Source organism: Calliopsis andreniformis, chromosome 5 (assembly GCF_051401765.1).
Source record: "Calliopsis andreniformis isolate RMS-2024a chromosome 5, iyCalAndr_principal, whole genome shotgun sequence".
NCBI classification, from domain to species: Eukaryota; Metazoa; Arthropoda; class Insecta; order Hymenoptera; family Andrenidae; genus Calliopsis; species Calliopsis andreniformis.
This window is the reverse complement of record NC_135066.1, coordinates 5,751,710-5,774,871: the sequence shown is the minus strand read 5'-3', so window position 1 is coordinate 5,774,871 and position 23,162 is coordinate 5,751,710. Positions and strand designations below refer to the sequence as shown.

The 23,162-nt window shown below is 45.2% G+C and overlaps 1 protein-coding gene across 3 annotated transcripts in view; it reads right to left on the bottom strand.

Moving 5' to 3' along the window:
• Nucleotides 1–570: 570 nt before the first annotated feature.
• So (SIX homeobox 1 protein sine oculis) overlaps nucleotides 571–23,162 on the bottom strand; it is a 34,083-nt gene continuing 11,491 nt past the window's right edge. For 2 of the 3 annotated variants that reach the window (XM_076378150.1, XM_076378151.1), the window contains exons 4-5: nucleotides 1,922–2,390; nucleotides 571–855 (exon numbers count right to left, since the gene is read on the bottom strand). In XM_076378150.1, coding sequence (XP_076234265.1) covers nucleotides 571–855; nucleotides 1,922–2,390 — 754 coding nt within the window. The remainder of the gene's footprint in view (nucleotides 856–1,921; nucleotides 2,391–23,162) is intronic. The other variant, XM_076378152.1, reaches the window with a different exon arrangement.

The following is a 23,162-nucleotide window of genomic DNA, read 5'->3' as shown; positions in this document are numbered from 1 at the left end:
GCACGCCTGATCTACGTCAAGCAATCTCTTCTCACGTTAAGACCCTCTGTACACTGTATCAAACCTCTTTGATTCTCCAAGTCGAGGCAGGACACGGTCGCTTCGGTGATACTTCGACATTCTTCTTTAAACGCTCCGCAAACGTCCCTGCTGGGATCTTCGTGAAAGATCCAGGGAGATCGGTGCATCTACTGATCGAACCGATGCCACGGAAACCGCGCAGCGATGTACCCTTTCTTAAACCTCCTTCGTCGCCCGACGAATTCTCGCCGATGCACTCAGCTGAGAACGTCTCTCGGTGCGCGAGCTAACTAGAAGAAAACTTTCTCTAAATTACCTAGATGCTCCGAGCAGGAAGGGTGTCGTGATCTGGGAACGACGATTCCGTGGCGGGCGCATGTGCAATCCTCGATTCACTCTCTCTTCCTCTCACGCATGCTCTCTCGTTCTCTCTTTCTCTCTCTCTTTCTCTCTCTCGTTCGTTCTCTCGTTCTCTCGTTCTCTCTCGTTCTCTCTCTGCGATTAAGTTTTCTCTTGGCTCCTCTTGCCTTGGCTGCCTGGGGCCCAGGGTCACAACGAGTGATAGTCGCCCAGCACGAGGCCGCTGTGATAACCGCCGTGCGACGTCGACATGCCCATCGAGCCCATACCCTGATACGCGCCCATGCCCATCCCGTTCATCGACATCGTGTTCATCGTGTTCACGCTTTGCATCGTGTTCGGGAGCATTGTCGACGGACCCATCGGGCTCAGACCACCCATGGAAGGAGCTATAGCACCCATCTGCATCGACGTGGCCGTGTGCGGAAGGGACTTCTGCAGGTCCGCCGAGGTCGGCGTACCGATCAGATAGTCCTGGAACAGCAAGAATCAGGGAATTTTAATGTTGAAGTTGGATCAGAGTTGCCTGACAAATCCTCCTTTTTTCTGGTTTTAGAGAAGTGGGGGAAGGTAGTATGGTAGATCAGTGAACAGGGAGAAGTCTCACTATCGATCCTTCATAGTACATTCTCCCACTTCTTATAACTGGGAAAAAGGGAATTCGTCTGGCAACCCTGAGTTGGGTACACTTTTCTGCAGATTGAGACTGATTTTTGTGGTTTTGTTAAGACACTCTGGAAAAGACTCAAACAGGCGTTCCGTGTGGGTTGTTAATTAGGAATCGTTAGATTACACTGAAAACGAGAGGATTAGTCTTCCGTTAGTAGGAGTCGAAATCTCTGTCGTACCTGATTGGCTGGAGCCTTTTGGAGGCTGACTTCGGATTGTTCGCAAAATTTAGAGCAAGTGAGGAACGGTCTTTGTCTAGCGCCTTGTAATAGTATGTTGTTTTAATATTAGACTACTAAGGTATCTCGTATACTTGAGAGTGAAAATCTAATCTGATATGAGAAAGTTTGAATTCGATTGTGTTGGAGGAATAGTACATGGGTCCCTAAGAGTACATGTCCACTTGAGAGTAAAACTATCGCGAGTTGCTCTCGAGAGTACTCTCAGATAGTGTATCTACTATCAGACACTGCGTTTAAAGTACCTGAGAGTAACTGTCCCAGATGAACTCACTATCCAAGAACACTCAAGAGCAACTAGCGATAGTTATCCTCTTCAGTGAATAGGTCCCCTAAGTACCCCACCTTGGTACACTAAAAATTAAACAACTCTCCTTAAACCCAACTTCCTAAACTCTAAATTCCCCTCTACTCCTTTCCTTCTCCACTTCCCCTCACCCAACCACACCTATCTCCTCCCACCTCTATCCAACCCAAGAGACTCCCACCCTCCCAGAGACCTCCCTTAACCTTCCCACCAAGAAACCCCTCTACTCTCCCTCCCTCTACTCTCTAACCATAACAAACCTAACAAAAACCTCCACCACGGAAGTACACCTCTCCCTACGAAATTATGCAACGTTTGACTATACCTGTGGACTATAGAACTGCATATAGTCCAACTGGCTCTTCTGCTGGGCGCAGCTGGGTGGTGGCGGCGGCAGGGTCGCCGTGGGATGTACCAAGCCGTGAGTACCGTGAGCACCGACCTGGAGATGATGCTGCAGCTGATGATGGAGGTTCCGTTTGTCATCGCCGCTCTCGCTGCCGGTGTCGTGGTGCTGCATGTGGTGGGTCGGCGTGTGTGGATGGCTCAAGGTCGAGCCGTGGCCTTGGTGATAGGAGTGAGGGCTGGAGACTGAGACAGGGGGCGGCAGCTGATACATGTTCGACGTCTGCTGGTGCTCCACCATCTGCTGCTGTTGCTGCTGCTGCTGCACCGCGCACGAGGACGGTTGCTGGGGCTGTTGCTGACCCACTGCTTGCCTCTTCGCCTCGTCGCCGCTCTCGCTACTAGAATCGCCCAGACCTCCGCCGTGGGTCTTTTCTTCCCTCTGACCGCTGGAACAAGAGAATTCGTGTTTGGTTAGCAGGGAAGCCTTAAACAGGGCTTCAGGGACGGGGTGTTTGACTTGGACTTGTAGTTGCTTTCTGTGGTCAATGGGAGAGCTAGCTTCGGGCTTGTGTCGTTGGGTTGCTTGGGATTCGGAAGTCGTGGGAGGCTTGTGTCTGCAATTCTATGGCGAAATGGATTTTTTCACACCTCGTAATGTGAGTTGAATTCGAGTAGGAAAATTTGAGAGGGAATTCTAGATATCGAAATAAGTCAAACAAATTAAGAATTAAGAATAATAAAATTGAAGTAGAGTCCTAAATTTGATGGAAACGTGCCTTATCTTGTTTTGCCTCTTAATCACAGATAGAATATATACGATTTCTATCATTCGTAAAGTTATTGGTACACATAAATACGAAAATAGAAATGAGTCCCACAAGTTGGGACACGACAAATTAGGAATTCCTACTCTATAATAAGAAAACAGTAGGACTGTAGGAACCACTTTCCAACCTTCCACTATTTTAAACTTCTCGCCGATCCAGGCTCCCTCGTTACCGCCAGCAATACGTGTGGCCCATCCACAAAACGACGATATTCCAATTAATATCGCGAACCGATCGCTAAACTCGCCCCTTCGTAATTCCCTCGAGGCCAACAGTCTTCCTCGCAAGCCTCTAATATAATTACAGAACGAAACACCCGTGCAGCACGGAGAGCGGCGTCCAGGTGATCGGCGCTGACCCGAGCCGGAAGAGGATAGGGGCTCGGAATAACACCGACTAAGATAGTGCTCGCGTCGATACGTAAACTACCAAGAAGCGGGTACACTCTCCCCATTCGCGGGAATTAAGGGTAGATCGAGGTGGGGAGGAGCGAAAATGCTGCAAGAATAGGAATATAAAAGCGAGGGCTCGGGGAAGAGCAGGGACAGGGGAACGCTCTCGATGTCTCGTAAACTCGATTTAGCGGGCTGGACCTCCTCGAAGTCGAAGCACGTGGGACCCCGAAGGCCCTGCTCTCGCTCTCTTGATCCCCTCTACGTCGCACCTTCCACGATCTCCGCTTGTCCAGGTACGAGCAATCGTTAAGCGCTTGTTTTACAAGTCGTTTAGACGTGACCGCCGCGATACGGCACTGCAAGTGCCGCGACACTTGTCTACGGGGTGTTTGAGAGAACCGGTCCCCGTGCTTCGATTAGGGAACGCTACTGGCTTGATAACGAAGACTAGGGGGCGACTCCTGCTGTCGGGAGAGATAGCGTATGAGAGGTGTATTGTGGGAGTTGATATTTGGAAACCATTGTGCTTTGAGAGTGGGATTGAGACGTGGGAGTATGGATTTTTGAGGCTGTAAGAGAGAGAGAGATTTTTTGAGATTTGTAAGAGAGGGCTGTAGAGAGATTGAGGGCTGGGAGAAATTTTGTGGTCCACTGTGCTTGATATATTTTAGGAGGATGATTGTTTAGGTTATAGAAAATGGGTATAATTTGAGACTCAACTTAGCAGCTAGGTCTACTTAAAATTAGCTAAAGATGCAAAAAGCTGTAAATACTTCCATATAATACAGAGACTTAGAGTCTTAAAAACGTCTCAAAGATATCCAGTAGAGTCCTAAAAATGTCCAAAAGACGTCTTCGAAACATCCAAAGTCACAAACCAGTATATCTTGAAGACGTCTTAAAAAACATTCATAAGTCTTCAAGACCTCCTGTGCTATCTACACAGAGATCTCAAAAACACAATTTTTTAAATATGATAAAACCTTTCCTTTCTCAACCGACTTCCTCCCACACAAAATTTCACCCGAGGTCCCAAACTACAACAGCACCCCTAAAGAATCCCGAATCCATCCAACGATGTCCCTAGTACACGTACAAAAATCTCCCCAAACACGATCGCAAAATTATCGTGAAGAGGATCACAAGGGTGGCCCCAGTAGGACATCGTGGAAAAATAGACGACTGGTGGGCCCTACGGTGATCCCTCGGAAAGAGGCTGGTTCCGTGTGGGGGCGGCGATAAATCCGTTCGGCAGGTGAAAATCTCGTTCCACCGTGTTCGAATCGGTCGCAGGGGAGCCTGCTCCGTCGAGGGATAAGTATTATTTCCAGGAGACACGACAGATCCCACACGTGGAGGCAGGACGGACAAGGGGGGCAGCAGGCTCCTTTCTACCGGTACTTTCCGCGCCACCCGTTGCATGGTCGGGTCTATAACCCCGAGACGAGGTGTCCCCAGGTATGCCTTATCCGAGGCGAGATCGCGCAGTAAATTTATCCGCGTTGCGCCGCGCGGCCACGAAAGAACGGAGTCTTTCGGGCATTATTATTTTCATTAGGATTTGTGACTCATCGCGCGTAGGAGACATTTATTTGGTGGACCCGTTCGCCGTGACACCTAGCACTGCGGCTCGGTTCGACATCGTCCTTTCCTCACCCTCTCACCCCTCTCACCATGGCCGCCTGTGATAAGGGAGAAATTGCTTTGCGGGAAAATTAACTGTGAGTGATCTTGTGGAGGTTTTTAATTCAGGGTTTTAAATTAGTTTTTAGATCGGTTTTAGGGGATGTGAAGATATTGTGTCACAGTTTTCTGAGCTTTAGTAAAACACGAAATATTGCAAAGTTGGATATTGTGACGATTGCAGCTGTGCTGGTACGTGTTACGAGCGTGGGCACTAAGAGATCTTGAATCTCTGGAGAACCTAGCATATTCGAGCTTGATGGCCCACTCATTGGATCAAAGGATAGCTCTCCTCATTAACCAAGGACGTAACATGTGAGTCATTTTTGTGCTGAGAAGACTGTGGCTGGCTGCTGAGGACAGTCTTGGCAAAATACACTGGTCTCGAATGTGCTAAAGAGCTTCATTTCCTATTTCAATCGAACATAGTCTTAAGTAGATAATTCAAGTATGTAAACTGCCAGGTTCTGTGAGAAAAAGTTAACGTAATAAAGAATCAATCTTCCTAGACATGTAATTCTTAATGATACCGATCTCCAACACCTCAGACTTCAATATTAAGTTAATGATCTATACCAAACCTATTCTACCTTCTTTTAAGAAAACTAGTTCCCCGCAGGAATTCGATTCCCATTGATTGTTATCAAAATCTCGTGGCCGAGTAAGGGAAGTTCCAAGATCGAGAGATCGACAATTCCAATAGCCATTATTCTTAATTATTTCCCCGCTTCGGGGACATAACACGATGCTGTGGCAGCGACGGGCAAAGTGGTCCGAAAACGTGGCCCCGCGATTTTACGGCATCACCGTCGCTTTAAACAGCGAAGGCGAGATAATGATCGAAGGCGCGGCTCGTTTTATTAATCGGCCAGTTCGTAAATAAGCTTCACTTCGAAATTCCGTAGGGTCCCGCGCCTCCACTCATACCAAGATCGATTCGTTCGTTTTCCAGAAAACAGAGAGACGGTTTCACGACGGGACAAGACAGATTCTATCTCGCGACAAAACGAGAAACAACGCACGGAGGGAAGATGCATCCTTGAGGTCGCCTGGCCCCGCAGGACTCTCCTACAGATACAACCTTCGATGCGGTAAGACGCTGGTCTATGAATATTAATCACTCGGGGAAGAGATCGAAGGATCTAGCGGAGTGTCGAAGAAGGTGCTGGTGTATTTTCTTCTTATTTTCTCTGTCAGCTTTAAAGACACTGTTACTATAGCAATTTGCTAATTGATTTACAGGAGGATTGTAACTTTCACTTTGCTATTATATAGACACTGTTCGAACGATGGAAGAAAACCTCTGGAAAGCATTGCTTTTAATGCATTCCACGAGTATGCTGTACGAGCTGCTAATAAAAAATAAATCTGTCACTAAGTTAAATACTGTTACTGACAAGTACCTAGATATTGTAAACTATAGCTTCAATTCTCCTGAATACATTCGAGGCTAGTGTATGTTTCCAAGACTGTCCTCTGCGGCTGAGAACAGTCTTCTAACAAGTACATATGAAAATGACTGAAATCTCATGCCCTCAATTAATGAGAAGAATCATCCCCTGACCCAAGGAGTGGATCATCGATCCCCAATGCATTAACGAATTATCCTGACTAAATAATGAGCAAACTGACTGCCCAACTATAATACTCCAGAATTGAGTGTTTTCAAGAAAGGTACCGAAATGAAAAGGAGCTTCCCTTGAAGCTGATCACCTAGCAATGCGCGCTCGAGGGAATGGTCCCAGGGAATTCATTAGAGAAAAATGTGATTACGGGGTACCAGCATCGCGAACCCTGACCCCGCTCGTCTGCGAGGGGGCGATATCGTGTGGTGGCTCGAATAAAGTGCGCGACAACGCAGGGGCGACAGAGCCGATATAATCCGATTTTACGAGGCGGTCCCGCGGTAGAAAAAAAGGTCCTCAAGGGGAAGGGAACGCGAGGGAACGCGAGGGAAGAGAATAGGAAGACGCGTGAGAAAGAACGAGAGAGAGAAGGGAGATTCTATCTCGACCCCGTGCTGCTCTCTCCCGGCCGATATAAACTTAGACGCGAATTAGTGGAATCGCGCAAGCCGATACCATCTCATTTCGGCCGAGCGGGCGAGTAACGCCACAGGAAATTTATCGGGAAATTAAATTACGAATTATGCTAATCCCCGCTGGACGAACGCCCTTTCTCTCCCTCCCTTTCGCCTCGCTCGTACACTCGAAAAGGAAACACGCCTCGCGAATATTGTCGTTCGACGTTCCTGACAGATATGATACCGCGACCGCTGCTCGCGGGCTTGTTTATAATGTGTCCCATAGGGTTTTCGAATTACACGCGAGACGTGGCGCGCTGAGACAGCGCCACCCACCAGCCAACTTCGGGACGAGCTCTTCCCTCGATGAAAGACGATGCCTCGCGAATGTGGTGCAATAAACCGAGCCACGGAACGAACTGCCCGATGCGCCGCGATTTCACGGACGGTTATTAATTTCGATGAACGTGTTGAACGATTCACGGATCGCCAGAAGGACGGTTTATTGTTTCGTTCCCTTTGTTGGGCCCCTTCGAGCTCTACTGTGGACTGTTTCGCTCTGATGGTGAGAGCTTGATATTTTAGTGACTTAATATCAATGTTTTGCCTAAGTAATATTCTGTAGCTTTGATTCTCTGTATTTTCTCGCGTGACAGTTTCATAAAACTAGACTGAAATAGTGAAAATAGTTTGGGACTTTATATTAAAAAAGACACTTAGGGATTTTTAATATTTTAGAGCCTGAAAATACCAACGACCCTCTATTCTATTTGCTTAAAAAGAAAAGAAAGAAAAGTATACACTTAATGTCATTTTTCCGCTGTCGTACCAAAACCTAATCGAGTTCAAACATACCAACTATTAACATAAAAAAAGTGAGAAATTTGATGTGAGAAACATATAAAATCTCGTTTTACAAAAAAGAAGCAGACTTACTAGACTCTAACTCTGGGGTCCAGATCTGCGTTTCATCCCATTCGCGAACTTTATAGCTCGCGAGCGCGTCGGTTTTTAGCCGAACACAATGACGACACGGTCATTTCTGCTGTTCGAGGTGCGAGTGTGCGATTTTCAGCGATTACGAGCCAGCCAGAAAGGAATTTCGAGGGCGTGAGACGTAACGCCGCGTCTCGAACGATCGTCAGCGTGGCGTCTCGCGCTCGCGAGACCAGAGACACGCGTAGACCATGAACGCACACCTTCGAGCGGATTCCCATGAGTGTGAAGGAGAAGAACTGTGGGACAGAGAGAGACGAACGATGGAAAGCCGGCTTAAAAGCCGAGCCAAGAGAGATCCGAGATTTCGGGCTTCTATTCTGGTCGGAGATGCGATCCGATTGCGCGCTCGTCGTCGCGTTAGAAACGCGAGACAATATTATTAGACTCGTTAGAAAAACGAGAAAAAAGGAGGCTGCGCTGCGGGGCGTCGAGGCGACTGTTGGGTTATCTCGACTCGAAATCGTTGCTGGAAACGATAGTTTGTTTGTGTATATTGTAAATAGTAGGGGTTGAATAATTTCGGTAGATTAAGTTGGGTTTAGGTACTTGGCTGTGCTCGGGGAGTGAACCTAGGTCAAGAAGAAAGAGTTAAAGGTGAATGATTATGGTTACGCTTTTTGGATACGCGTGTGGAATTAAATAAGTCAAAAAAAATAGCGATATTGTCCTGAGAATTAAAATAAAGAGGAAGACTTAAAACATTTGAAAATTTGAATATTTGAATATTTGAAAATTTGAATATTTGAAAATTTGAAAATTTGAAAATTTGAATATTTGAAAATTTGAAAATTTGAAAATTTGAATATTTGAATATTTGAATATTTGAAAATATAAATATTCGAATATTTGAAAACTTGAGTACCTCATCCTATACTTCATCTCATTCAACCTAATTGAACCAATTGCTACCATAGACCTACATCTGCAATTGTGTACCTAGAATCAAATCACCCAACCTCTGTCTAGGGAATTAAATCGTTCATCAATAATGCACTAAACTTGCTTACGGCCCCCCTCAAACAACATTAACACAACCCCTAGAGAACTCGACTGACGCCCCCCAGAGATTAGTACAGTAACCAGATCGAGAGAAGGTGAGTTATAGAAAGGCAATTATATCCCTCATTTGACGACGGCAAAAAACTAACAATTTTCAAGTTACCTAAGTAAAAATGAAATACAGAACCAATGGTATCTGTGTTCCTCACAGTCGCCAACTTTTCATCTCTGAACAGTACCTATTATAAGCGCAAAGCAACTCCCAAAGGCAATCCCTTAAACACTACAACTCCCAACAACCCACAACAGTCCCAAACTTGACTTCCTCCTCGAACTTTCACGAGATTACCTGCGAATTAGAGGGGCACGGTATTACCCACGAGCTTCTCGAGCACCGTGGAGGAAGAGAACGATGCCTTCGGATTACTCGGCGCCGAGAAGGCAGGAAGGCAAACTTCCCTAGCGCAGGAGCCGCAGGACGTTAGAGCAAATTGAAAATCGGTTGGCCAGTTTGTCGGGACGCAGGATTTTCCCAAGTGTACCGAGGGGGCCCAGGGTTGCTCGCGCAGCCTCCGGCTTTTTCTCTCTATCCAGTCTGCCCGGCAGGTGAGCACGTCGAGGAAGAGCAGAGGAAGGGACCTCGACCGGCAGCTGATTCCATAAGCAGATAGGAAAGAATTTCTTCGGCCTAAAATAATGGGGATGCAGCCTACCGTGTACACACCGCCTCTGTTTACAAACTTTGCCTCACTCTTCTTCTTCTCTGTCTCGCCGTGGTCAACCTAGCGTCCAGCTTTTTTTCTACTACCTGCCCCCTTCTTCTTTGACCCACACGTTTCTACTTTGCTGAATCTACACGCTACGGGCAAATTGAATAAAACAAATCTTTCTGGATCGTTGCTTTCGTAACTAAAAAGTCTGAGTAAAATATCGAGCCAAAAGTAAGTGAAGACAATTCCAGCACCAGAATTTCAATGCTAAAAATTCCCAGGATTTTCTTCAACCCCATCAAAGTCGAGTAAAGACAGCCACAGAAATCACACACGTCCATATGTCACAGTCGACACTGATTTCCTAGATACCGTGGCGGTCGATCGATCGGTAGTTCGTTGTTATTAAGCGCGTGACAGAGCGATAAAATCGCAGCAGGTAAACTCAGAAGTCTTCCGTCGCTTAACGACAGGACCAAAGCGTTAAAACGCTTTCGGTGTTTCGGAATTCTTTAATCCGGATTACGTTGAACCTGCCACTCGGTAGTCTTCCTCGTCTCTACAAGAGCGTGTTACACAAGCGAACGGATCCGCCTGTCGCCTCTATTCTTCCAGCTTCCCTCTGGCGAACAGAGAAGGGAGAGAGAGAAACCCTGCAAGGAACACGCTCTCGTACCGCACACGAGAAAGCTTGGTTAATAATCATGTCAACGATCGGTTGATCGATTCCTTCGCGCGAAACAGCTTTAATCTAGATGGCGACACCGCGGAGGAACACCCAAATCGCGTCCTTTATGAAAGCAGTATGCAAATCGACTGCGAGTCGGTCAAGAATTTCGGATAAACCCAGACGATTTCTTCCGAGATAAACAGCAATAAATTAACTCTGTTCCACTGATGCAGAATCTCAGACTCCACACGATGCAATTCTTATTTTTGCTCCTGCCACAAGCTACTTTAATAACAATCTTTCTCCAAGCTCTATCACAATTGATAATGTAAATATTAATTTCATAAATAGGTATTCAATAATGATACATTTTTAAGTGGTATCTAAGAGACTTGAACTCTTCTTATCACAAATTCCCAATAAAGAAAAGGGTACCTAAGGTCCTCCATAAACAGAAGCCTCAACGCCCCTCAAAGTTTCTCAAAAGCAATTTATAAATGCTCCAAACACGCTTAATATACTATTAATCACTCGGGTGTCCACCTTAATTAAAGTTTCATCGTGCAAGAGACTGAAGCGACGGTATTCGAATGTTTAGACAACGAGGATCGTGCGCCGCGGTTCCTGCGAGCTTCAAAGGAGGGTAAGCCAAGCGGTGTATTAATTAATCTCAATCGGTGGCAGCGGAGAAAGGATCTCCAAGAGCTGCCTGTCTCCCCAATTGAACATACTAATTCGAAGGTGTCGCTCGAAACAGGATCCCCCGCGGCCGTCGAAGATTAACGACGCGATAATTACGAAAGGTAACATGGATAACGAAACGAAAGACGAATAGCCGACGGGCAGAGTTCAGACGGAAGAATTATCGAGCCCTATGTGGCGGTTCCATATCTCCCTGTCGCGAAATGGATGGTGTTCTGGCCAAGAATCGACTTGTTTCGACGGGAATAATCGCACGGAAGAATGCTTCAACAGGGTGGCTGCCAGAAAATCCAACCAACTCCATGCCAAATCCTGACTGCGTAATTTCACCGCGGAAGAACGACGAGCAAAGACGGCGCTCGTAAATTTCATCGAGGATCCAAGAATGCAGATTCTGAGATGCTCGCGTACCGTCTAGCGTCTCTAATGTCTCGCTAACGGGCCCCGAATATTACTAAGAGTCCCTTTGATTTTCCCTACCACCACGAAAATCGAGCCAGGAGGCGCGCAATCTTATTTAGAGATCGCGACACCGGTATTACCATAAGTTGGAAACGGAGGAGAGGAATGCTGGCGAGGAACTCTCAGTTTCTAACTTATAGGCCCTGCTGGAGAATAAATCCTGCGTTTCATACTGTCCCCGCCTCTATTTGCACTGTATTCTCTGCGATCTATTAAAACGAGCCTTCTGCGACCCCCGCGTTCCTGGGAACCGTGCTTCTGGATGATTCTATGGATCCTCGTAAAACAAACTTAATGTTGAGCAGTAAAATTGGTGGTCAAGGACTGTTACGATGACTTACGAGTAAACAGAAATGGTGTTTGGCCGTGAGAAGCGTTTTGTGTTTTGAAATAGAGAGATGCTTTGCCTCTAAAAATTGGGTGTCTTTCATAGTAAGACAGAGCTGGATGGATGAATCGGTGGATTGAATTATCTGGATCCCAGAGCCAAAGTGTAAATGTCAAGTCACAGAAAATGAGTCAACTTAATACACTCTGGCTCTAGGGTCTAGATATAGATAACGTTTAGAACTATGTGTTGCGAATGAACATGAATGAATGAAAAATTCAACCCTTTTATATTTTTTACTCAGACCATTTCTATAGTCACTGACATGTACCCAATATCTCTTACACCACCTACGCAGCTCTCAACACCTTAAAATACAAATATGGATCTCAGAAGTAGCCATAATGAATAGAAAGATTTGCAACAGTAACTCTTTTTCCTATTCTTTTGTGCACGGTTGTCTCGCGGGATAGAATTAACGCAAAACATATCTTCATAGGCTGAAACTTTAGTACGAAGCACGCACGGGGAAGGAGGTGGCCACGGTCACGAAGATCGAAGCTTCTTGGCGTACTTACATAAGCTTTGTGTCCCCAGCTGACGAGTAACTCGACACCGTTTAAGGGAACGTGTGCGTGTACCGTTGCATACGTAGGTACGTCATACGAAAATGCTTCCGCTGGCGGGATGCTACCACGAAAAAGAGAGCAAGAAGAAAGAACCACGGTCGGATATAGACGTCGAACGCATTCAACTGTGCCACACAACAGGCCACGGTTTCCGACCTTCGAACGAGAAACGGATAGCTGTCCAAGAGACAGGGGAGTCTCGTCAGAAACCGTCGCGAAGATGGCGTAGGATGTCCTGACAAAGGAAAGGAAAGGTCGAGTGGATCGAATGACTACTGCAAACTTCAAATTTGTGAAAGTCTGATTCTTCAGAATTAGGAGAATGCACCCTCGCCTCGGTGCTAAAAAAATTAGTAAAATAGAGTTAAAAAATTTGAAAATCTATTTGACATTTATATATTTTGTATTTCGAAATTCAGATAGTACAAAGAGCGTGTAATTAATTTGTGGAGTATAATCACTCTCATTACTTGAAATGATAAACCACTGCGTGTCTACTAACTACTGACACGATGGTCGACGACAGTGACACATTATATGAAATAAACCTACTCCTCACGGGCTATAACAAGTGAGTTTTGAAATACAAGGTAGTAGGAAATTTATTAAAGACCCTGCCGAGAAGAGAGACAGCAGCAGCATTCATATATGCGAAAAAGAGCAAAAACCCTAATCTGTCCACGTGAGGTAATTAGGATGAGTTTCGCCGGACGTTATAATCCTCTGAAGGTACTCGAGACCAGCCATTTCAGTATTAACACGGTCAATTGCAATCAGTCGCTATTAAAATCACGCGACCACCGAGGTATTCCTAGACGAAGAAAAAGAAGAGAGGTTCCACGTCGCCAAAACGAGTTCGCAACGAACAATGAAGTTCAAATGTGCCGTGAAGGTAGAAGCAGGGAAATTGACAATGAAAAAATACCTAACAGATTAGCTCGGCAGTTTGCTACGCCCCCGTTTCGTCGCGGCTTAACGTTCTGGATCGTTTACGTTTCGCTGCATCAGGCGGACAGATTTAATTCGTCTAACGTACACTGTTGTGCAAGTAGACACGCGCGACGATTCAAGGAAATCGTTCAGCGATCCGAATTGCGAGAGACCCGAGTAATTTCCTGCGCCGACTCACGCGTTTCCGTAATCTCGCGGGGTGAATTCGTCACGGAGACCAAGGTCGAATTATCCTTGAATTTGTTCGACGCGCCGTAAATCACGTTTTAAGCCCCGTAATATCGTCGATTTATTAACCCGCCGGATGCACAGCAGCTGCGAACGCGTTTTACTTTCCCCCCTGCCGAATTCCTCCAGACGCGTATTCCGTGGCTGATTGCTTCCCGAATTTTTTTCCTCGCCCTTCTGCTTTCATTTCGGAGAATAATTTCATTTCGTGCGGATTTTTATTTCTTCGCGGGAACGGGGAGGTAGCTGCGCGTCTGTACGACGCGCAGGGATCGTTCTGCGCCTGCGTGGCTCGCACAGTGCTTCAATTTAAACTTGTTGAGAGTTCGACATGATTCAGGGTTTACGATACGGAAGTGATTTTAAGGAACTTTTTTGGCCAGTGTTTGTCCTCGTTTAAAGAGATCCATTATGGTAAAGCTTGGTTATTTATGAACAGAGGAGACTCCAAATTACACTTGCCGTGTCATAAACTCAGGAAACAAGAATTCTGAGGAGCTGCGACCATATTTCTATTCCAAACTGATCTTCTAAACAATAAAGAGTCTGCTCAAGGAAGTAATATACGTTCGCATAAAATCGTAAAATATTGTACCTAAAACTCAGACTTACATACCACAATTTCTGATCCCTAAATACTGCATTCAACAAATTTTCCGAGTATTTAAGTTCACTCGAAGCTTCAAATTCTCGCGTACCTAAAACTACGATAAATTCTTTCCTCCACTGAAACAAAACTCTTTCGAACTCCAATCCCTTTCCACCAATTTTCCCCAGCTTCCAGACAATTGTCCTAGCCTCGCCATCAAAGGACACGCAGTACTCCCATTCTGGGACGCGAGTGCAGCCACGGACACACACGTGCGGGGCAGAGTGCATTCTGGGAATGCGTGCATGAATGAATGCCCCCTCTGTCGGTCGCGAGTGGACGGAAGGGAACGAGGGGAAGGTCTCGTCGGAGGAAGGGCGAGAAGAGGACGAGATGGTAGAAGAACGCGATGAAGAGGAGCGAGCGGCGAGCGGAGGATTGTTCTTTTTCAAACGGGGACGACGGCAGCAGCAACAGCAGCAGCGACGCGCAACAGGGACGAGGCGGGACCCTTTTCGGCCCTTACGTGGCCATATGTGGCCCCTTATTCCCTCAGCCTGTCAGATTTGACGTGGTCTTCTTTAAAGCGGTTTTCACCGAGGGCCCTACCCGCCTTTTTTGTGCGGCGTGTGTGCCCGAAAATGGCTGAGGCGACCCAGCATGGCCGTCCTTTCTCTCTCCCTCCCTCTTCGGCGAAAAAGGGGTCGAACCCATCGGGGGAGACGAAGCCCTTTGCGTCCCCTCGCGGTACACGCGCGCACAACGAAGCACCGCGTTGATACGAGTCCTTTTCGTCCCTCAAACGCATCCTTTGTGCCGTTTGATAGCTCGAATTAAGAAGTATTATTCGGGGACCATGTCCCTTTCACTGAGGGACCGTGGCCCTTTTCTTCCCTTGGAGGAAATTTGCTTCCAATTATCTTCGGGACGAGAACCTTCGATGGAGACCATGTTTGTAGGCTCGAGGGAGGAGGGGTCTGAGAGGACTAGTTTTATGATAATTCAAGGAACTGAATTTTATAGTGTTCTATAATTTTCCGTTACATAAAGGGTACCTGTTATTCAACTGACCAATAAATCCGCGAGCTCGTGCTTGAACTTTATTAGCTCACAGATAATAGACGCCAAAGAAGCCTTGTTCACTGGCTCGTAATACGAGCGAATAACTGTCAGAGTATTTGCGAGCATAAATAATTTAAATAGGGCTGCTGGTGATTCTGTTCTACTTTAGCAGTGCATGATGCCACGTAGTTTTCGGCGATGCGATATGTTTTTGGTAAATTGGTATACAGGGAGTTCTGGTGGGATGATTGTCGGCTGGAATTGGTGACTGGCTGTTGCGATTATTTAGGTGTTAGGTATTCGAGGAAAGTTGAATGAGAGTAATTAATAAGCTTAATGGAAATTGGCTTTCAAAAGACCACTTGATTTCGTCTCGCTTAAAATTATAGAAATTTAAGAGTTCTTCAAAGTATCGAAGACATCAGTAATCCTGTTGATAAACACTTGAACAAATCCAAGAAATGAATAAAATTTAGTTCAAGTATTTAAGGAACTCAAGAAAAAATTCTTATTCTGCCCACGGGAAATCTTACTATAAGTACATACTTCTACTCCAAAATCAGTAGTAAAGAAAAACACATAAGAAGGAGTAAATCTTGGTTCACTATATTTCCTCACATTTTTCTCCTTAATTAGAATCTTTGAAAAATGAGCTAACGTTTAACACGAAGAATCATGTGACCACCAGATAAAATTAGACCTTGTAATTCATGTTCCTCTGAGAGGGACGCCCTAAGCTCTTGTCAAATTCCTCAGACCAACACCAGGGTACATTTAAATCCCCGTGTCAGAGTGGAATGAGATAAATTCCCGCGAATTCTCGCTAAATTTCTCTTCAGTAGCCAATCAATAAGCCACGGCAAAGGGACATCGATATTTCAGAAACGCACAAGACGCAGGTTGCATCAGAGCCTGACGTGGTTAAGGCGCTCATCGACGACGAAGGAGGCGCTCTATTTCGAGTCAATGATTTCTCGCGAATTAACACGCAGGGTGGGCTGCTCTCGATGATCCGCCCATAGCGCGTCGACGAGCAGAAAATACGGGCGACTGATTGACGCTAAGGTCGTCTCCTCGTTTTTGCCTTCGACTCGTCGTCAACCAGTCGAGACGTGGGATGCTTATACATTTGGAGCAGATGAGTTCTGACCTGGTTCTATTCATCGAAACACTAACTGTTCTCGTTAGAAGCTCCCTGAGTAGATAACTCTAACAAGTTGAGAAGATAAGATGTAGAGGGTTAGTTAATCTGAGATTAATTCGTGCAACTAGCGAGTCGTTTTGTTTTGCGGAGGCGAGGTAAAATTCATATGAAAAAGAGAATAAGAATAGACTCTGAAACACGAAATCAGATCATAAGGAAACGGATATATGAACGTGCTTTACAATCTCGATGTTTCCTCTGTGGATCCATGGCTGAGTGACGACGAGATTATAAAAAATCACGCTGCTCGATCAACTCATACATTGATAGCTCACGTTTGGCGAAGACCTTCGGGAGTATCCAGGAAATTAAATTCATTCACTCTGAACGAATGCAGAGCACAATAAGCTTTGAACAAAAAATATCATAGGTACCTACAAGTAATATAAAGTCTCACAAAGAACCGAATACCCAGTGTATCAAAATCTTAGATCATCTTCATCTTCGCTTCTCAGAAGACAAACTCAAATTTCTCCTCGATACCTAAACTGATCCCAGAAACGAGTTCCTCGCATTCCCTCACAATCATCTCCTAACTATTCCAAGTTCCAAGCCCATAGATGCCATATACATACCGAACTTGATCTCATCCTTAGGCGAGAGGAGGCAAACCGATCGAAGTCAGCCGATCGTTACGCAAAACGTGGCAAGACCTTGAGGGCCAACCGCGAGATTCTGCGGACCGACGAGGCGTATCGACCTGTCGCGCCAGATCCTAAATCTGAATGAGAAATCGCAGTTGCATAGAGAAATCGCTAGTCGAACGCGAATCCGTCAACCAGGAATATACGCGCGAACGTGAAACACCAGGGCTATTTATATCGTCGCGGCGGCAACAGAGGATTCACGAATTCGTTCCGCGGCGGAGAAACGAATGAATGAAAAGCACGGGGACAACACGGCCGATGATGTACACAACGAAACACAGAGGAATTCAGTTCCCTTGGATTATATCCGACACGACCACTCGGTTCGTCGGGGAAATGTGATTCAGAGGTTGTGTAATTCTTCGCGAACGATCGCGATTTCTGGGCTAACCGAGGCTACTGGCCCGGGGAACTCTGACTGTGAGTGGGTGACTGAAGATTTCAGCTTGAATATTTTTCAAGTATTTGGTTACTGGGAAGAAACTACTTGAGTAGTCATATCTGAACGAATACTTGTGAATTTGAATGTTTGGAAACTTGAATGCTTGAGTATTTGAATACCTGACAAACATGAACACTTGAGAATTTAAATATTTGAATAAATAGGTATTCAAATACCTAAACTACATATTTTCACCCCAATTCTATTTATTTCTACTCCCACTGCAACAGTCTTTCTAAAACCATAAGAATTCATAGTATAACAAATTTTCATTCAATCATACATGCATCACTCTGGTCGTAGTAAAACAGAGTGCTCGAAATTCGTGACTTGAAAAATTCGTGTTTCCCGAGCGAAACGAGGCAGAGACTTGGCAACCGGAAGAGCAGATTTTGGAACCGGATGGAGAGAACGGCAGACAGGGAGCCGCTGGACGAACCGACGAGTCCGAAAGTCGCCTTTTTCGTGCAACGGTCCCGTGAACGCCGGTAGAGCGGTACGAGCGAGCGACACGGTGACGAGGAGATGGGTTCTCTGGTTTCAGATACGCAGAGCGCGTTGCCCAGACACCGTGCATGCTGTAACCGTAAACCAGGCAATGGTACGCGGGCAGTATTCGTAGCTATTTCGGGGACGTCGGCATCGCGAGAACGATTTCAACGAGTGTCTACCACGCTTGACCCGAACGCATCTTTATTTGCGCAGCGATACCGAGCTACCGTCGGCTTCCGGTCACCACTCTGACCACGGATTCTGTCTGCCTTCCTTTTTTTCGCTTGTGAATGAACCTCTAGCAACACGGTGAGATCGAAATACGGAGACCTGCAAATCTGTTACGTTTCCATAGGTTTTTACTTCTTTCTGAGAGTATTACGAGAGTACCACATTATGAGCACCGTGTTATAAGAGGGTTTACTGTATTCTATTCAATGTCTGTAATACCTATACCCTAATTAATTTCATAAATTGACCGAAAATCTAGTTCCTAAGCTCCAAGGTGTCCAGACGAATTCCTCCGCGAGTGCAGTTGTCGACAGGGACGTTAGGAAGTTCCACAAGGTTCGAGGAAATCGCGGCAGACATCAGAGTCGAATGACAAACGCGTCGTGATTCATCCGCGCGCAGCGGGAGACGAGCGCGCGCACGTTCAGGGCGAAGAGGGAACGAGAAAGAGAGAGAACAGGGCGAGGTCTTCGACTTTGATGGAAGTCGATCGGTATCGAAGCTCTCGACATCGACTTTGATGGAAATCGATCGCGATCGTCGACGTGTCGAGGAGTCGCGGTGTCGACCCACGCTACCGGCTGCGGAGAGGCCCGGCTATAAGAGGCGAGAGTCGATTCATCAACGTTGTCTTCGTCCATTGGGGATCCGTCTTTCTGAACTGCTAAAGCTTTTTAAGTACACAAGGCCGCGCATTATCGCCGTGCCTTCCTGCTCTGAATTTCGGAGCAATTTTGAGGTGCCTCAGAATGAGTTGGGTGTTGATGGAATTTTGAATTACTTAGACGTAGGTAATTTGATTTTGTAGAATTTAGGTGTTTGGAATTGGGTGTGATAGATAGAGTAAATTTGAGAATGATATTTTTGAGGAAAGTCGAAAGAAAATAGTAGATAGATACTCTAATAAGTGTTTATAAAAAGCCTTTTTGAGAACATTCTTATTCGATTGAGGCACCTTTATGCCCTGGTTACGAGAATACAGTAGAATAAGTACGTGTATAGGCAGACCTCTTAATATCCAGAAAGCAATTGAAATTTCTAATTGAAAAGACTAATTCATCCCAGTGTCAGAAAAAATTTTCTTTAGTAATGAAATTCTAAACGAGATTTAATATAAAAATCATAGAGTCTGTAATTCTAAACTAAAGAGTATGTAGGTACATTCTACGTGAAAACATTCACTCTTGACATCCTCTGACTACTAAATCACCGAAGAAATACTTTCATAACCTTAATAGCTACTTCAATTTCCTCCTCATACAGTAAACAATCTTCCTCTTTTTACTTCCCACATATCTATCCCTTTCAAACAAGGCACTTTTCTTTCCAAGAAAATAATTTTCCAAGCATAGAATGGCGAACCGTGTGGTCGTGCAGACGCCATATTCATCGTCGGGTCGCACAAAAGGCGAGGTAAAGTAGCGCCACCCTCTTTGTCACCGTGTGGTCCCCCTGGGTTTTCAGAAAGAGTCAATATTGGCGCAGCCACCCCCGGTGCGTCCAACCCTTACCAAGAGAGACCGACAAAACGTCCGCGTGTCCCCTCTGTAACGCCCTCTCGACACTGACTCCATTCCCTTCTCCTTCCCCATCTGTCCTCCTCCACATCCGGGAAGTGGCATCCCTTCCTGAAACCCCATGGACTTCCCCTCGTCCCTCTGTTCCACGGCCACTTCAATCTGACGCGCCTCCATCTTCCACTTATGCGGTAACACTCGATGGGACCGATTTAATTAAGGCTGAATAACCGACATTTAATACTGGGGGAGGGTTACTTTCTGCCCCCCTTGGGGGTGCTTTATGTTTTCGCCTGGTGAAATTAGGGTCATCGAGTGGAACTGTATTGTAATGAACACGCGGTGCGAAGTGGATGAGCTGATGCTCTCTATGATTCATTACTCGCAGCTTTGTGAATTTTTATGAAGTTAAATATCCCAAACTTTTTAACACCTTCTTTTATTATATTACTTGGCCTGAGAAAAATTATTTTACGAAAAAGAGGTCTTCTGATTTCTGTTGCATGTCTGCACGAAAGAATTCAAATGGATAAATTTAATTTTTTTAATGTTTAATACTAGACTGCTTTGAAAGTAGCTTTCTTTGCTTCATAATTACTTTGAATTCGCAGAAAACATTAATAAGAGTCGCGCACGACGCTGATAAAGCATTGCAGCAAACAAACTGCAGCGTCCATCCACTCGACCGAAATGAATGGCACCCGAGATATCTAATCTAATCCAGAGCAGATAATCAGACGGATAGCAATAATAAAAGCAGTAACGATGTTTGTCGCCGTGGACCACCGGTCGCTGCAGGAAGAAATATAGACCGTAGAAACGATCCCGGTTATTTCGACCCAGGAACCTCTGAGGACATTCCACGGATGCCTACCCCCCTCCCTTTTGATACACGAAATCGTTTAACCGTGACGCTATCCCCTGCTAATTATTACGTCTGGTATTTGTGGAGTTTCTGCACTACGTTTCTGTTGCATATCTAAAGGATATTTATGTTCGTGTTGCAGTAAATAAAAATGGAGTTTTGCATCTGGTTGGAATTTTAAACACAGGATTAAATACAGTTGAAAGGAGAATTACATGAATTTAATGTTTAAAAAATTGTAAACACAATTTTAGGGACGTGACAAGAGTTGAGTTATGGATTTATGGACTTGCTTTCCAATCAGAACAGAGATCAAGTGGAATGAATGTTTATAGAAACATTTTTTCGTCATTCCTATGCCCTCAATTTACTCTTGAAGTTGTGTTTATGTTTTGCTGCACTTTGTTTACATTTCCTACGATGTAGTCTCTCGTTTATTTAACTTCTCAATGAAATTTTATTTAGTAGAAAATAATTTCACTACTCAAGCTTTGAAACAGCCTGTACAAGAATATCAGAAATTACGCTTCAATAATTTCCACAGAACAGTAAAGTCTGAGTGGTTTTAAATAGACCAAGAAATCGGTCATCGAAGAGTCAATCAATGAAGTTCGATTATATTCTTAAAAAGAGCGATTAATAATCCACGCCACGAGACTAACAAACCCTCTCAAAGATTAAAATCATAAATCAATATTAAAGAACCACTAATAGATTGGTCGGACATAACACAGTGGAAATTACCTAGGGAAATTTCCAATAGCATCGATCGGCTGATTACGCGAATCGAGGCCATTACGGTGTGAAATTTTGACGAGGAAACGAGGCTGGAATGCGAAGGGAATCGATGGAAAAAAGAATTCCGAGCAGCGCGTCCTCCATTTTCCCCTTGTGTTCCAGCCCTCGATTTGTCGTCGAAGGGAGAGGGTGGGCTGACAGTGGCGCAACGAGGGTGAGCCGGGGGTGAGTTTGTGTGCCGGACTGGGTACATTAGCAATGTTTTGTTGACACTGGAGAACAACGACAGAGCCATTACTGGGCTCCGGCCCCCAGTGCAGCCGCGGCACTTCTTCGATCCATCGAACGAAGGAAGCGATGCCAGAGGGTTGCCGAAGGGTGTTAGATAACCCTGCAATTCTGTTTCCTGTGACTCCCCTAATCATTGTTCAAAGTTGCTTTTTACCGAAAACTACTGGATATAACGCTTACAAAAATAAAACTACATAAGTACTAGATGAATATAAAACCTGTAGGCACCATACAAGTAGTCTCTTAATTATTAACTCTAGAAAATCACCAGCTCATAAAGCACACCTACCACTTGGTTAACTCGAATATTAAATATTCGAACCATCTTCTCCACAATTCTAAGATCCTTATTTAGTCTTCCCTTGACTTCCTCCCACACTCAGTCTCCAAATTGCCTTCTCAACACGGAGTGCATCTTATGTCATCGTAAAGCACGCCGATCGAGTCAAAAATACGAGCGTCTATTTATTCGTCGATACTTTCTCCACCGCGAACGAGAGCAAGCCGAAAAGCAAAGCGGAAGAAAGTTCGGGAACGAGGCACGTCTGGGTGGCACGTAGGGTCTCTCGACGTGCCTCTTCCGGCTTTATTTATTTTTGGCGGGCCAGTGTTGTTCTTAACCCTTCGACCGCCAGACAAACGGGTTGCTCGGCTTTTTCGAAGATTAGAAGCGTGTCTAAGTAGACAGAGGAGTGGTGGGGGGAGAAGGAGGGTGACTCTTCCTATCCCGACGAAACGTTGACGAAGAGGAGGAGGATGATGATGACGATAATGATGATGATGATGATATTAGACCCGAGACTCGGTAATAAAGACGCCTCGAGTGGCGTTTAGAACAAGAGCACTTCTTTGCATCGAAAAAAAACATTGTCGTCGTACGCGCGTGTAGAGAGAAGTGAAGTTTATTTTCGTCTAGCGAGCAGCGAGCCCACGTACCCACAATGCATCGGGAAACCAGTCCACCATTCTCTTCCCGAGGCTTTATGCTTCGGAAAACAGATGCGTGTATCTTTTGAGAAACGCGAAGCGGTTTATCGTATTTCATTTCGTGGCTGAAACGGGTTCTTTATCGGGCGTGTAATGAGAACTGCTGAAATTGTGTTTGAAGGTGAAGGAAGGTCTGAACTTGTGAGGATGTGTAATTGTTGCGATTTTCGGATTTTGGGATATTTAAACGTCTAAGATTTGAATTTGGGTGATCTATGTCACCGATGAAATTGGATTTTTTTAGGTGGATGAATTTTTTTTACAACTGGATGGATTTTTTCTGAAGTGGATGGAATTCTTTCGAGGTGAATGGAATTTTGTTAAGGTAGTTACGATTTTATTTTATGTGGATGGATTTTTTTATGTAGGTGGTATTTTCGAATTCTTTTTAAGCACATATCACTACTCCAAACCTCCTTGTAAATGAAATAGCAATATATCAAAAACGCAGGAAGCAAGTGTTCTTTATCACCTATCATACGAAGTTCAGAAACTCCCCATAATTCAATAATACCAATACAAAGATATTTCTGCCTTCTCAAAAATC